Here is a 10,711-nt window from a genome sequence, read left to right as displayed (position 1 = left end):
GCCATCTCCAGGCACCGCTCTCACAGAGATCCCCACAGCTCCAGCCCCTGCCCATCTGCTCTGTGGGCAGCACAAAGGCTTCGGCAGAACCACCAAAGGCCAAGGGGCTTCTGGCCATTTTCCCTGCAACCCTGCATGCCTGGGCAGCTTGCTGAGCCCAGGAACCCTTTTCTCCCTCTTCCCCTAGGCCCTGCAGAGCCTGGGCAGCAAAAGAAAGATCCTGGGAGTCTGTCTATTGCAACACATCCTATATTTATACACTAAAGAACAACAAAAAGAAGGAAAGAACAATCCTGAGGAAATGAAACATTCCTGCTGGCTCGGGTGGCCCTAGCAGACAGAGCCTCTGGGATCAGCTCTCTGCAGAGCTCCAGCAGCACAGCCAGCCAAGCCTCGACAGACGAGGCCGTCTCCTCCATGCCCTGCTGTCACGATCCGCTTATAGCGGGGTGTCGTGATGGTTCGTTAGCCGATCCCAAAGTGCAAAAGACAATCAGCAGTTTAATCACAACAAATGCACCTTTATTAAGGGCCAAAACAATAAATGCGATAGTGGGTTCAGAAAAGAAATAAAAAGGATAGAGAGAGAGAGAGAAGGGGGGATGGGAATAGCTACCAACACAGGCGGAGTCCTCACTGGTCCAGACGATGTGGATCCGTCTTGTTGTGTTGGGGAGAGTCTCCGAAGTTCTACCTATCCCAGGGGTCCAGTTATAGTCCACAGAGGGAAAAGGGGGGAGCAGGCAGAACAATGAGAGTCTATTGAAATTGCTGTGGGGGAACAAGTGTATTTACAGAACATCATCTAGGCTGAACAAACACAATAAGGGATAAGTCCATTGAAGTTACTGGAGAAGAACAGGTCAGGTCATTCTCTCCCTTCGCCCACTGTTTGTGGTAGGAATCTCAGTCGCAGTCCTTGGGGAGAGGGTTCTTGATCTCCGTCTGTCACGGTGGTAGCGAGGCAGATGAGGGGTCTTCAGTGAGAGACCACCAGAGTTACCCCAACAGTTCATTTGGCTTAAAGGTGGAGAGTGAAGCAGGAATTGCAGTAGGCCGCTCTGTGCTGGGTCCACGCTGGGTCTTCGCCAAGTCCTTGCCAACTCCTTGCCAAGTTCTTGCCGGTCTTCGTTGGGAACAGCATGTAATGGTACAGCGGCTACACCTGCACTGTTGCCTTCTCCAAGCCGGAACTGCAGAGGGGGAAGGGAAATCCTGCTCGTGGCAATCGGCAGGCAAATGAGTGAGGGTCTTCAGACGGCCTCTTACACCACCCCGTGACTGACGATTGCCCTCGAGAGATGTTCAGCAGTGTTTCGTAGTGTTGTTGTGAAGTCTTCAGGACTTGTCTAGTGTTGGCAGCATATCCCAGAGAAGGGAAAAAGGAAAAGGAGAGGAAAAGAGAACAGGGAAAATACTAAAACAATAATTAGTATAAATTGAAACAACATTAAGCAATATAATCAATATTAATTAATAATAAACAATTTTTCTAATAAACCAATATAAAAACTCAAATCAGGTTTTCTAAGTGACTAAAACAAATCATCTTCTAATTTTATAATTGCTTTGTGTCTATAGTCTTGGGGATGTCTACAGTATAAAGCACATTGGCCAGGTGGTGTGCATTAATTATAGCTGTCAATTTTGTTAATCATTTTATCATTCTCCAATTTATGACAAACAAGATTGCTGATAAAGCAAAACCAATCAAAACTAAAATCAAAAGGACAACAATGGGATGACACAATTTGTTCAGGATACCTGTAGCAGTAGGTGACCACCCAAAAAGTGTATCCCACCACCTGTGTTCAGCATCACTTTTCACCCTTTCTATAACCCGATGTATTTCTTGTACATCATGATGAACAGTTACCAATGTTTTCTGTCCGTTTTCCTTGATTTTTCCTAAGATTTCAATTAAATCCTGGTGAAGCAACAATTGCCTCACCAGAGTAAGATTCATTCCAATGGGGGTAGGCAATAGCTTATGAATCAGCGTGTAATTGGACTCTAAAAGTTGATATGAAGTAACTGGAGTTTCAAAAGAAAAATCACATCCAGAAATTTTAGTGAAATTACAAGCACAAAAATTTGAATGATTTTTAGTATCTACTACTGTGTCTTCTACATACACTGTATTACAAGCAGTTCTAAAGCATGCACATCCATTTCCTATATATACAAGGAATGTTTTAGAAGTTTTGTTAGGATGGATTTCAAAGTGACAGATATTTTGTTCTGTGTCTAAACAGATATCTTGAGCTATAATTGCATTGCCTTCACAGATGAACCCTTGTTGTTCTCGGACAATACAGGATTCTAAATTAACAGTTTGCCATTTATCATCAATTTGTCGGGCCCATTCTCTATGCTCGGAAGGATAGAGAGTGGCTCCATCATGATTTAATCCTAATGCAATAATGGGGAATATTGAATGCACCGAGGCATTGCGTATGGTTAACACAAAAGCTGTGGCTAAGTTTGTGGTGGGATCATAAGTAAAGTTCACCAAATTCCACCAGGATTGGAAATCTTTTTCAAAGTCAGTGGCACTGTCCCAAACTATTTTCCGAATTTCAGTAGGAAATGTGCCTTCTTCACCTTCTCTTATAATTGAGGCAGCAACTGACTGGATCCATAATTGTGCCTGGATGCAGCTAAGGGCTAAGGAAACGTTGCTTTGTGTAGCATTGAGTGCCTCAATTATCAATTCATGGTCATTCATATTTACCTTTTCCCAATTTGGTAATATGTTTGTTAGCAACCACTGATGCGTTCCCAAGGCCGATAAGGACGATTGCAGTGGTTGTTGTAATTGGGTCAAATCTTTAGTTGTAGCAGTTAGTTTATTTAATAATACTTCTGAATTAATACTATTTAGAATTCCCAATCCTGTTCCCACAACACCAGTTATGTCTCTTGGCATCCGTGTTTTAGAAGGGTTCCACTGTCGCAACCAGGTCGTCCAACCGTGGAAAGAAGTTTGCAAGAAAGGTGAACAAGCTGGCTGAATTTCAGAGACATTGCTTTGCATTAGCAATTTAACTTGTTTAAGAGACCATGCCGGATTGAACAATATCTGTTGTTGGCCAGTTTCCCTAATTATATATGGTCCAACTTTAGAAATTTTCGGGGTAAGCATAACTGGTGGTTGGGTTTGAGTGGTGGTGGTGGTATGAATAAATTTAAAAGAAAGTCCTTCAGTATTTTTGAACCAAAGACAAACTACTTCTGCAGTTTGTGTTAATGTTGAATTGTGCCAACAATCCTGTACGCTTTGGTGCGTACAAACCTTTTTGTGCTTAAAGAGATCTTTTCACTTTTTCTGCATGCTACCACAATTATTTCAGGCCACAAACACTCAGCTGATTTCTGGCTCTGGGGTTGTGGTAGGATGCAGGAAAGTATTACCAGTTTTATCATGGATTAGGTGGTCTTCATGTCCCTTGGAGTTCTTCTGTAAAAGTAAACACAACAGACTCCTGTCAGCGAGAAGCAGAAAAGGTTAGAATGATGGAATTATCCAGCATGTATTTATCCAATGTTCTTTCCCTAGAGCACCAGAGGCTTTCCATGCACATTCATTCCAAGGGGGTTTTAGCACAAGGGGTACCAGCCCTGTAGTAAGGGATGTCCACCAGAACAGGTTGGCCAGGGTAATGTGCTGGATTATCAGGATCATTTGGTGCACAGCATAGGAGTCAGTGTAGATAGAGACAAGAGAGGTGTTCTGTACCTTACGTTGAAAAGCACTCCAAACAGCTATCAGCTCCCCAACCCGAGCACTGCTTTCTCCCTCAGTATTAATTAGTTCAGTGAACCAAGAACTTGCCGATTGTTTGGGGAAAAAAGGAGGGGCCATTTTGATTACAGAGGCAGGTGTGTCCTGGCTGCTATCCAAGCTCTCAGTTTCTTGTATTGCCAAATTTTTCACAACTCCATCTGTTATTGAGAAGAAGTGACAGTAATGTTCAGTCTGAGCATACCACTTTCTTACCGAGGCCCTCTGGGCCACCCCATCAGGAGGGAGGGTCCCAGTAGTGACTGTCTTAATATCATTGAAAGGGCTTCTCAATACAATTGGTAGTTGTAGTGCAAGTCTTTCCACTTCAATGAGAGCCAGGCTGACCACAAACAATCCCTTCTCCCAGGTAGTGTACCTTTTCTCAGCGTCTCTGAAACCACAGGAATCTCTGCTCAGATTTTGAGGAAAAGGCTGAGAAAGAGGTGACTCACTGCCTGGATTTTGAGAGAGAAACTGGGAGAATGTTAATTTTGGGTCATAGCCTGAGTTCTGAGAGGAAAGCTGTGATATGGTTAGTTTTTGTCCACTGCCCCTGTTTTGCAGGAGGGACAGTGAGAAAGTTGTTTCCTTACCCGTGTTCAGGAGAGGAAGGAGAGGCTGAGGGAGAGTTGGTTCGCTGCCCATGTTATGAGGAAGAGTGGGTGCACTAGGGTGTGTACTGGGTTGAACTGATGGATTTGATTTTCGATAGCACCAATTAGTTATTATTTTCTGTAATTTATCAAGGGGCAGACCATCCATCACTTCTCTGGGGACCCCCTTTTGGACTCCCAGTGACCACCAATGCTGGCGGCTAGGGTTCTGTTTTCCCTTTTCTGGATTTTTACTGTAAGGAGTCCCAATAGACCGAATCCCTTTTGTTTTCTCTGATTTTTCTGGTTTCTCTTCCGGGGTTTTTACAGGTCCATATTTCCTACAATAATTGATCAAATCCTCTGCAACTTCACCCCATGTCCAAATTTTATGATTACTGCCAGGTGAACTGGCTTGTGAATTTACAGCTTGGAATGGAGAGCAGGATGGAGTAAAGCTAGGATCAGTAGATCCAGTGCGATTAGTGGGGTTACCAAGAAATCTGTCTAGTTTTTCTGTAGGGCTTAATGTCATGATAGTTTTCTGTAAGGCTATGGCAGTAGGTTTGAGGGTTTCTGGAAGCCCACGAATTAAAGGAGTCATTAGTTCAGGCTTCACAGGTAATTGCATTGGGGATTCAAAGCCAGGAATTAATTTCTTTTCATGAATCATTTGCAAACAGGCGGCTTTGTGTACACTTTCTAGGAGTTGGTCGGGGGTGCTGATTATAGCTATAGGATCTCCCCTTTCCAAGGGGTTCGTTCCCCCGGCCCAAAAAGCCGCGTGCTGTGTCAGGGACCATGAGTCACGTTTATCTCCTGTTGTTAAGAAGACACCATGTCCCCAGTACCCACTGGCTTCTTGTTCAGTTAGTTTAATTTGATCGCCACCAGTGAGGGACACCCGGAAAACATATTCTGTTTCTGATTCGTATGGAAGGCGTCCATATTCTTTTTTAAGCTTAGCCAATTCGGTGGCAGTGTATGGTATGTGTTTGGTTGTGATGTGGGGGTCAAGATCATCATCACTGAGATAGTTATATTCTGTTTTAATTAAAGGTCTTAAGTGAGAGCAGCAATGTTCCCCACAATTATTTACTGCCTCAAGTTCTTTGTGAGGATAAATTTGGTTAATGTGAGGAGTTTCCTTTCCCTCAGGATTTATAGAGGAATCAGCATTAGATGATTTGTTAACGTGTTCCTCTTTTAAGGCAGCTCTTAATGCATAGTTCTCATTTCTCAATGAATGTTTTTCATTCCTTTCTTCATGTAATTGTTTTTGTAAAATTTCAACCAAATTTTGAAGGGAGTCTATTATTGTTTCTTGCTCACCTCTTTGCTGGAAGCGAGTTTCTACAGCTGCCGTAAGACAAGCTCCCAAAACTGAGCATAAGATAGATTTATTTCTGCCCAGTTTGAATTTTGTACCATGTTGTAAAGAACATATTCTATCAACCACATTATCCAAATTAAACCAATTACTTTGTGCCCACTCTTCTCCTCCCGGAGAAGGTTTGGCATTGTATTTAGCTAGTAAAGCATAAAATTCAACTTTACCCTTATCGTTAAGGTTATCACTCATTTTGTGAAGGGACCAAAACCACAGCAGGGAGGTACAAACTTAAGTTACTCAAAGCACACAGACTTCGCTGTGTCGCCCTTCACTTCCCTGGGTGGGTGAAGAGACAAAATCTGCCTGGGAGGCTCTGCTTAGTTTCTTCAAGTTGTCTCTTCCTTCCCAGACAGTCCAAACACACACATAAAACAACAGTGTAAGTTACTCAAAGCACACAGACTTCGCTGTGTCGCCCTTCACTTCCCTGGGTGGGTGAAGAGACAAAATCTGCCTGGGAGGCTCTGCTTAGTTTCTTCAAGTTGTCTCTTCCTTCCCAGACAGTCCAAACACACACATAATCACAACAGTGTCCCGCCTTTTGCACTAAGAGATCTTTTGCAATTTCTGAAGACAGTGTGGGTGCTTTTTCACCTAGGCAATGTGCAGTCTGTGGGAAATCTGAATCTTACCCCTTGCTCTCCAGACCATGCTCAGTCTTTTGTACTGGCAGGCTAGGTGCGGCTGGCAAGAAACGTCCTTCCCCTGTTACAGACTACACAGAACCTGCACCCTTCTGCCTAGACAGAAATCCTGTCCGTGACGCCAATTTTAATGTCACGATCCACTTATAGCGGGGTGTCGTGATGGTTCGTTAGCCGATCCCAAAGTGCAAAAGACAATCAGCAGTTTAATCACAACAAATGCACCTTTATTAAGGGCCAAAACAATAAATGCGATAGTGGGTTCAGAAAAGAAATAAAAAGGATAGAGAGAGAGAGAGAAGGGGGGATGGGAATAGCTACCAACACAGGCGGAGTCCTCACTGGTCCGGACGATGTGGATCCGTCTTGTTGTGTTGGGGAGAGTCTCCGAAGTTCTACCTATCCCAGGGGTCCAGTTATAGTCCACAGAGGGAAAAGGGGGGAGCAGGCAGAACAATGAGAGTCTATTGAAATTGCTGTGGGGGAACAAGTGTATTTACAGAACATCATCTAGGCTGAACAAACACAATAAGGGATAAGTCCATTGAAGTTACTGGAGAAGAACAGGTCAGGTCATTCTCTCCCTTCGCCCACTGTTTGTGGTAGGAATCTCAGTCGCAGTCCTTGGGGAGAGGGTTCTTGATCTCCGTCTGTCACGGTGGTAGCGAGGCAGATGAGGGGTCTTCAGTGAGAGACCACCAGAGTTACCCCAACAGTTCATTTGGCTTAAAGGTGGAGAGTGAAGCAGGAATTGCAGTAGGCCGCTCTGTGCTGGGTCCACGCTGGGTCTTCGCCAAGTCCTTGCCAACTCCTTGCCAAGTTCTTGCCGGTCCTCGTTGGGAACAGCATGTAATGGTACAGCGGCTACACCTGCACTGTTGCCTTCTCCAAGCCGGAACTGCAGAGGGGGAAGGGAAATCCTGCTCGTGGCAATCGGCAGGCAAATGAGTGAGGGTCTTCAGACGGCCTCTTACACCTGCGGAGCCGATCATGCAGGCTGTCGAAGATGGAAGAAGGAGCTCTCTCTGCTTCCTGGAGGACGTACAGTGTTTGAATTGCCAGGCTTCCGACGGGGACGCTGATGTCATTTGCCATGCCTTCAAGGGCTGAAAGAGAGAAGAACAGAGCCAGGGTCAGTTCCCGCATCTGGGACCCGAGTAGACCCCCGTGCCAGGGCCATCCCAGCCGGCTCTGGCCATGGCCAGCAGGGAGCAGGGACCAGCCGGATCAGCCCGAAGGTGCTCGCCACAAACCCCCCGCTGGCAGCCTGTTGCCCTCACTCACCCTCAGAGATGAGCTGGAGCTCTTCCTTCCTCCCCCTGAGGTGCCGCCCGGCCGTCCCTGGGAACACAGAGCCTGTCAGCCCAGCGGCACAGCTCCTGCCAGCGGCGCTGCCAGCCCTGGGGCCACACGGCCTCCTGGCCCGGCAGGGCTCAGCCCGGGCCCTCGCCGCTCGCTGCCGCCCCAGGGCACGGCTGCCAGAGGCGCCGGGCCCGGGTGGCGCTGCCGGGGCAGCAGGCGGGGCTGGGGCCGAGCTGCGGCGGGGCGGGGAGGGAGCCCGGGCTCGCGGCTCACCCAGGAACCTGACGGCCGCCTCTCGCAGGGGCTCCTGTGGGCTCTGCAGGTAGGGCAGGGCCCGGCGCAGGTGCTCGGCCGCGCTGCTGCTGTCCTCTGCCAGCTGAAGAGAGCGGCAGCAGGGAAGGGTTGGCGCGGGCTCAGCCCCTGGGCCGGGCGCTCCCCGCGCCAGCCCCGGCCTCCCCTGCCCGCACAGCCCTGAGGCGCGGCCAGCAGCCGCCGGCGCCGGGCTCTGCAGGGGCAGAGGGCCGGCTGCTGCCCGGGGAGCCGCGGGGCCGCCCCGCAGCCCCGCCGGGCCGCGGCTCCATCGGCACCCGGCTGGGCCCGCAGGAGCCTGGAGCAGAGCCCGCGGGCCTCGGGCTGCAGCAGCGGGCAGGGGCACAGCTGCCAGCCCGCACACCGAGCACCGCGCTCAGGGGCTGCTCCGGGCTGGGGCTGCGGCTTCCCGGCCCTCCTTACCAGCCACTCCGCCAACTTCCACAGCTTCTTTCTCTTCACCAGTTTTTCAAGATCCCTCCTCTCCAAGAGCTCGGCCGCACGAAGCAGCGTTTCCTGAGAAGCCTGGAGAGCAGCAGAGACACAGAGATGGCCCCAGAGCCCAGGGCACAAGAGCTGTGTCCCTGTGCCAAGGCCAGGAGGAGGCTGCAGCCCGCCAGGCACCAGAGCAGGAGGCAGCCCAGCCCCCTGCCAGGGGAGCAGCAGCAGCCCACAAGTCCTCACCTCTGCCACTCGCTGGTTCTCATCATGGCAGTGGAAGAAGAGTGGCAGCAGTCTCTGGCGCACATGTGTCTTCATAGCCTCTTTTTCATTTTCCTCTGGAAAAGTCACCAATGTTCGGAAGAGCAGTATGGAGAGCAGCTGCACCTGTCTATTGTCCTGTATGAAGGGAAAAAAAAGACCTCAGCATCGGCTGCATGGGGCTCAGCTTGGTGCAGGCCTGCAAAGCCCCAGGGCACAAAGTATCTGGGCAGCCGCCAGTGTCCGTGGCTGGGGGCAGTGAGCCTTACGTGGTCAAGGAATGGCAGGAGCGCCTCAACCAGCTGCAGTGGGATGGGGCTGGGTATCAGCATGTCCTTGTCCAAGATGATAAAGTTGAGGAGCATGACTGTCATTCTAACTATGTCTTCATCCGCATCCCACAGGAGCTCCACAAGACTTTCAGTCAGGCTCCACATTTTTTCTCTCTGTGAGGAACACAAGTTTGTGAAATGCCATCCTGCTGTCGCAGGGCCTAGAGACCAAAGGGCTGTTCCAAAGCACTTGGGCAGCTGAAGTGGGAGGCAGGAGAGCTGGGAGCAGCTGGCCCAGCACCCAAAGCCCAGCCAAGCCCAAGCGACTGCATTCCCGAGCGCAGCCTCTGCCCCTGTCCCCTTCTCACCATCGAGGGATCCTTGATGAGCTCGAGAAGGGCCCTGAGCGCCAGGTGACGCCTCTCCTTGCACTCGCTCCTCAGGTGCCTTGACAAGATTTGCAGGACTCTGTTAGCATGGCGTTTACTCAAGTCCAGGCACTCGAGGACCTGAAATGCACAGGGCAGTGACAGGGGACCGGCCAGCAGGAGCCCAGAACCGCACAAGGCTTGGCCCAGGCAGCAGCACAGGGCGCGGGCTCCATCCCAGGCAGCTGTGGCTACGAGAGGGCAGAGAGCTGGGAGGCAGCTGAGCGAGGCAGCGCTGGCCATCAGGCTCACCTCCACAAGGAACGCCAGGGAGGGCAGCTCCCAGCGTGGCTCCTGTGTGCTGAGCAGCCGGAGCAGGTAGCGAGCGATCCGAGAGCACAAGGGGATGGAGACACAGGACATCTCCCTGCCAGGAGACAAAGTAACCAAGACTGTGGGCCAGGGGGACAAACCTCTCCCAGGAGTGACTCACAGAGGTCTAGTCTTTCCCCAGCATCCTGCAAGGGCCCCTGGGCTATTTGGGAGGCGGCTCCTTGTGGGCACCCTCCTCTCCCAGCCTTTTCCAGTCTGTTTGGCTGTCCCTCGGTGACAAGGCCTTCTGGCCCATGACCACGGGGACTGTGTGGGGCACCCTAGGCACAGAGCACAAATGTCAGAGGCAGCAGGGTGAAGGGGGTCTCACTTGGCCAGCAGACCCACACCATAATGGTGGGTGTCAGCACACAGCAGCGTGTCCCAGCCACACTTGCGTTCCATTGCCACCACAACATCCTCATACTGCATTTGGCAGAGCAGGGACTTCAGGGTCTGCACTGCAAACCTGTGTGCAGAGCAAAGCCCAGGTCGCGCTGGAAGCATTGGCTCCTGCCCAGGGATATGGCAAGGACAGGAGAACTGGGATGGAGCACCTGTTGGGACTGGTGGCAAGGCCGTATTGCTGCTGACATCCCTTCCAGAAGGTATCAACCTCCTCTGGATTATCCAGAGTGCTGAAGAGCACTTGGAAGAGCAGATGGACAAATAGGCGGGGGAAATACGCGGTCACAATATGTGGGACACAGGGCTCCTGGAGGATCTTCCACATCACCACAGTTGCCTGCAAAGGACAAAGCCCCTCGTGACAGTGCTCAGTGCCGAGGTGTCCGTGAGACAGGGCCCAAGCACGGGAGGGAGAGGCCCGGAGAGATGCAGGGGCAGCACCAGGCCTGGTGGCCCTGAAGCTGCCCCAAGGCCAGGTTTCAGCCCAGCGCCTGAGGCAGGGAGATGCAGTGGGGGAGGGAGGATGGAGAGGTGGCCTTGGGGTTAGCAAAGGCCAGTTGC

General features: G+C 50.4%; 2 protein-coding genes across 2 annotated transcripts; both read right to left on the bottom strand.

The window, feature by feature from the left end:
- Positions 1-233: 233 nt before the first annotated feature.
- Positions 234-3,408, bottom strand: LOC144247889 (uncharacterized). Its single transcript, XM_077789552.2, has one exon. The coding sequence runs from the start codon at positions 3,143-3,145 to the stop codon at positions 1,655-1,657; it is 1,491 nt and encodes a 496-aa protein (XP_077645678.2). The 5' UTR covers positions 3,146-3,408; the 3' UTR covers positions 234-1,654.
- Positions 3,409-3,498: 90 nt separating this feature from the next.
- On the bottom strand, positions 3,499-7,826 carry LOC144247890 (uncharacterized). Its single transcript, XM_085593541.1, has 2 exons — positions 7,702-7,826; positions 3,499-7,523 (listed from the first exon to the last, which is right to left on the bottom strand). The coding sequence occupies exon 2, from the start codon at positions 5,960-5,962 to the stop codon at positions 3,509-3,511; it is 2,454 nt and encodes an 817-aa protein (XP_085449667.1). The 5' UTR covers positions 5,963-7,523; positions 7,702-7,826; the 3' UTR covers positions 3,499-3,508.
- Between the last annotated feature and the right edge of the window lie 2,885 nt (positions 7,827-10,711).

Source organism: Lonchura striata, chromosome 16 (genome assembly GCF_050655825.1).
Source record: "Lonchura striata isolate lonStrDom1 chromosome 16, ASM5065582v1, whole genome shotgun sequence".
Classification (NCBI taxonomy): Eukaryota; Metazoa; Chordata; class Aves; order Passeriformes; family Estrildidae; genus Lonchura; species Lonchura striata.
This window is presented reverse-complemented; position numbering and strand designations above follow the sequence as displayed.

Bases quoted from the DNA above. Each gene is read 5' to 3' on its own strand.
- LOC144247890 (XM_085593541.1), bottom strand. From the start codon at position 5,962: ATGAGTGATAACCTTAACGATAAGGGTAAAGTTGAATTTTATGCTTTA.
- LOC144247889 (XM_077789552.2), bottom strand. From the start codon at position 3,145: ATGCTTACCCCGAAAATTTCTAAAGTTGGACCATATATAATTAGGGAA.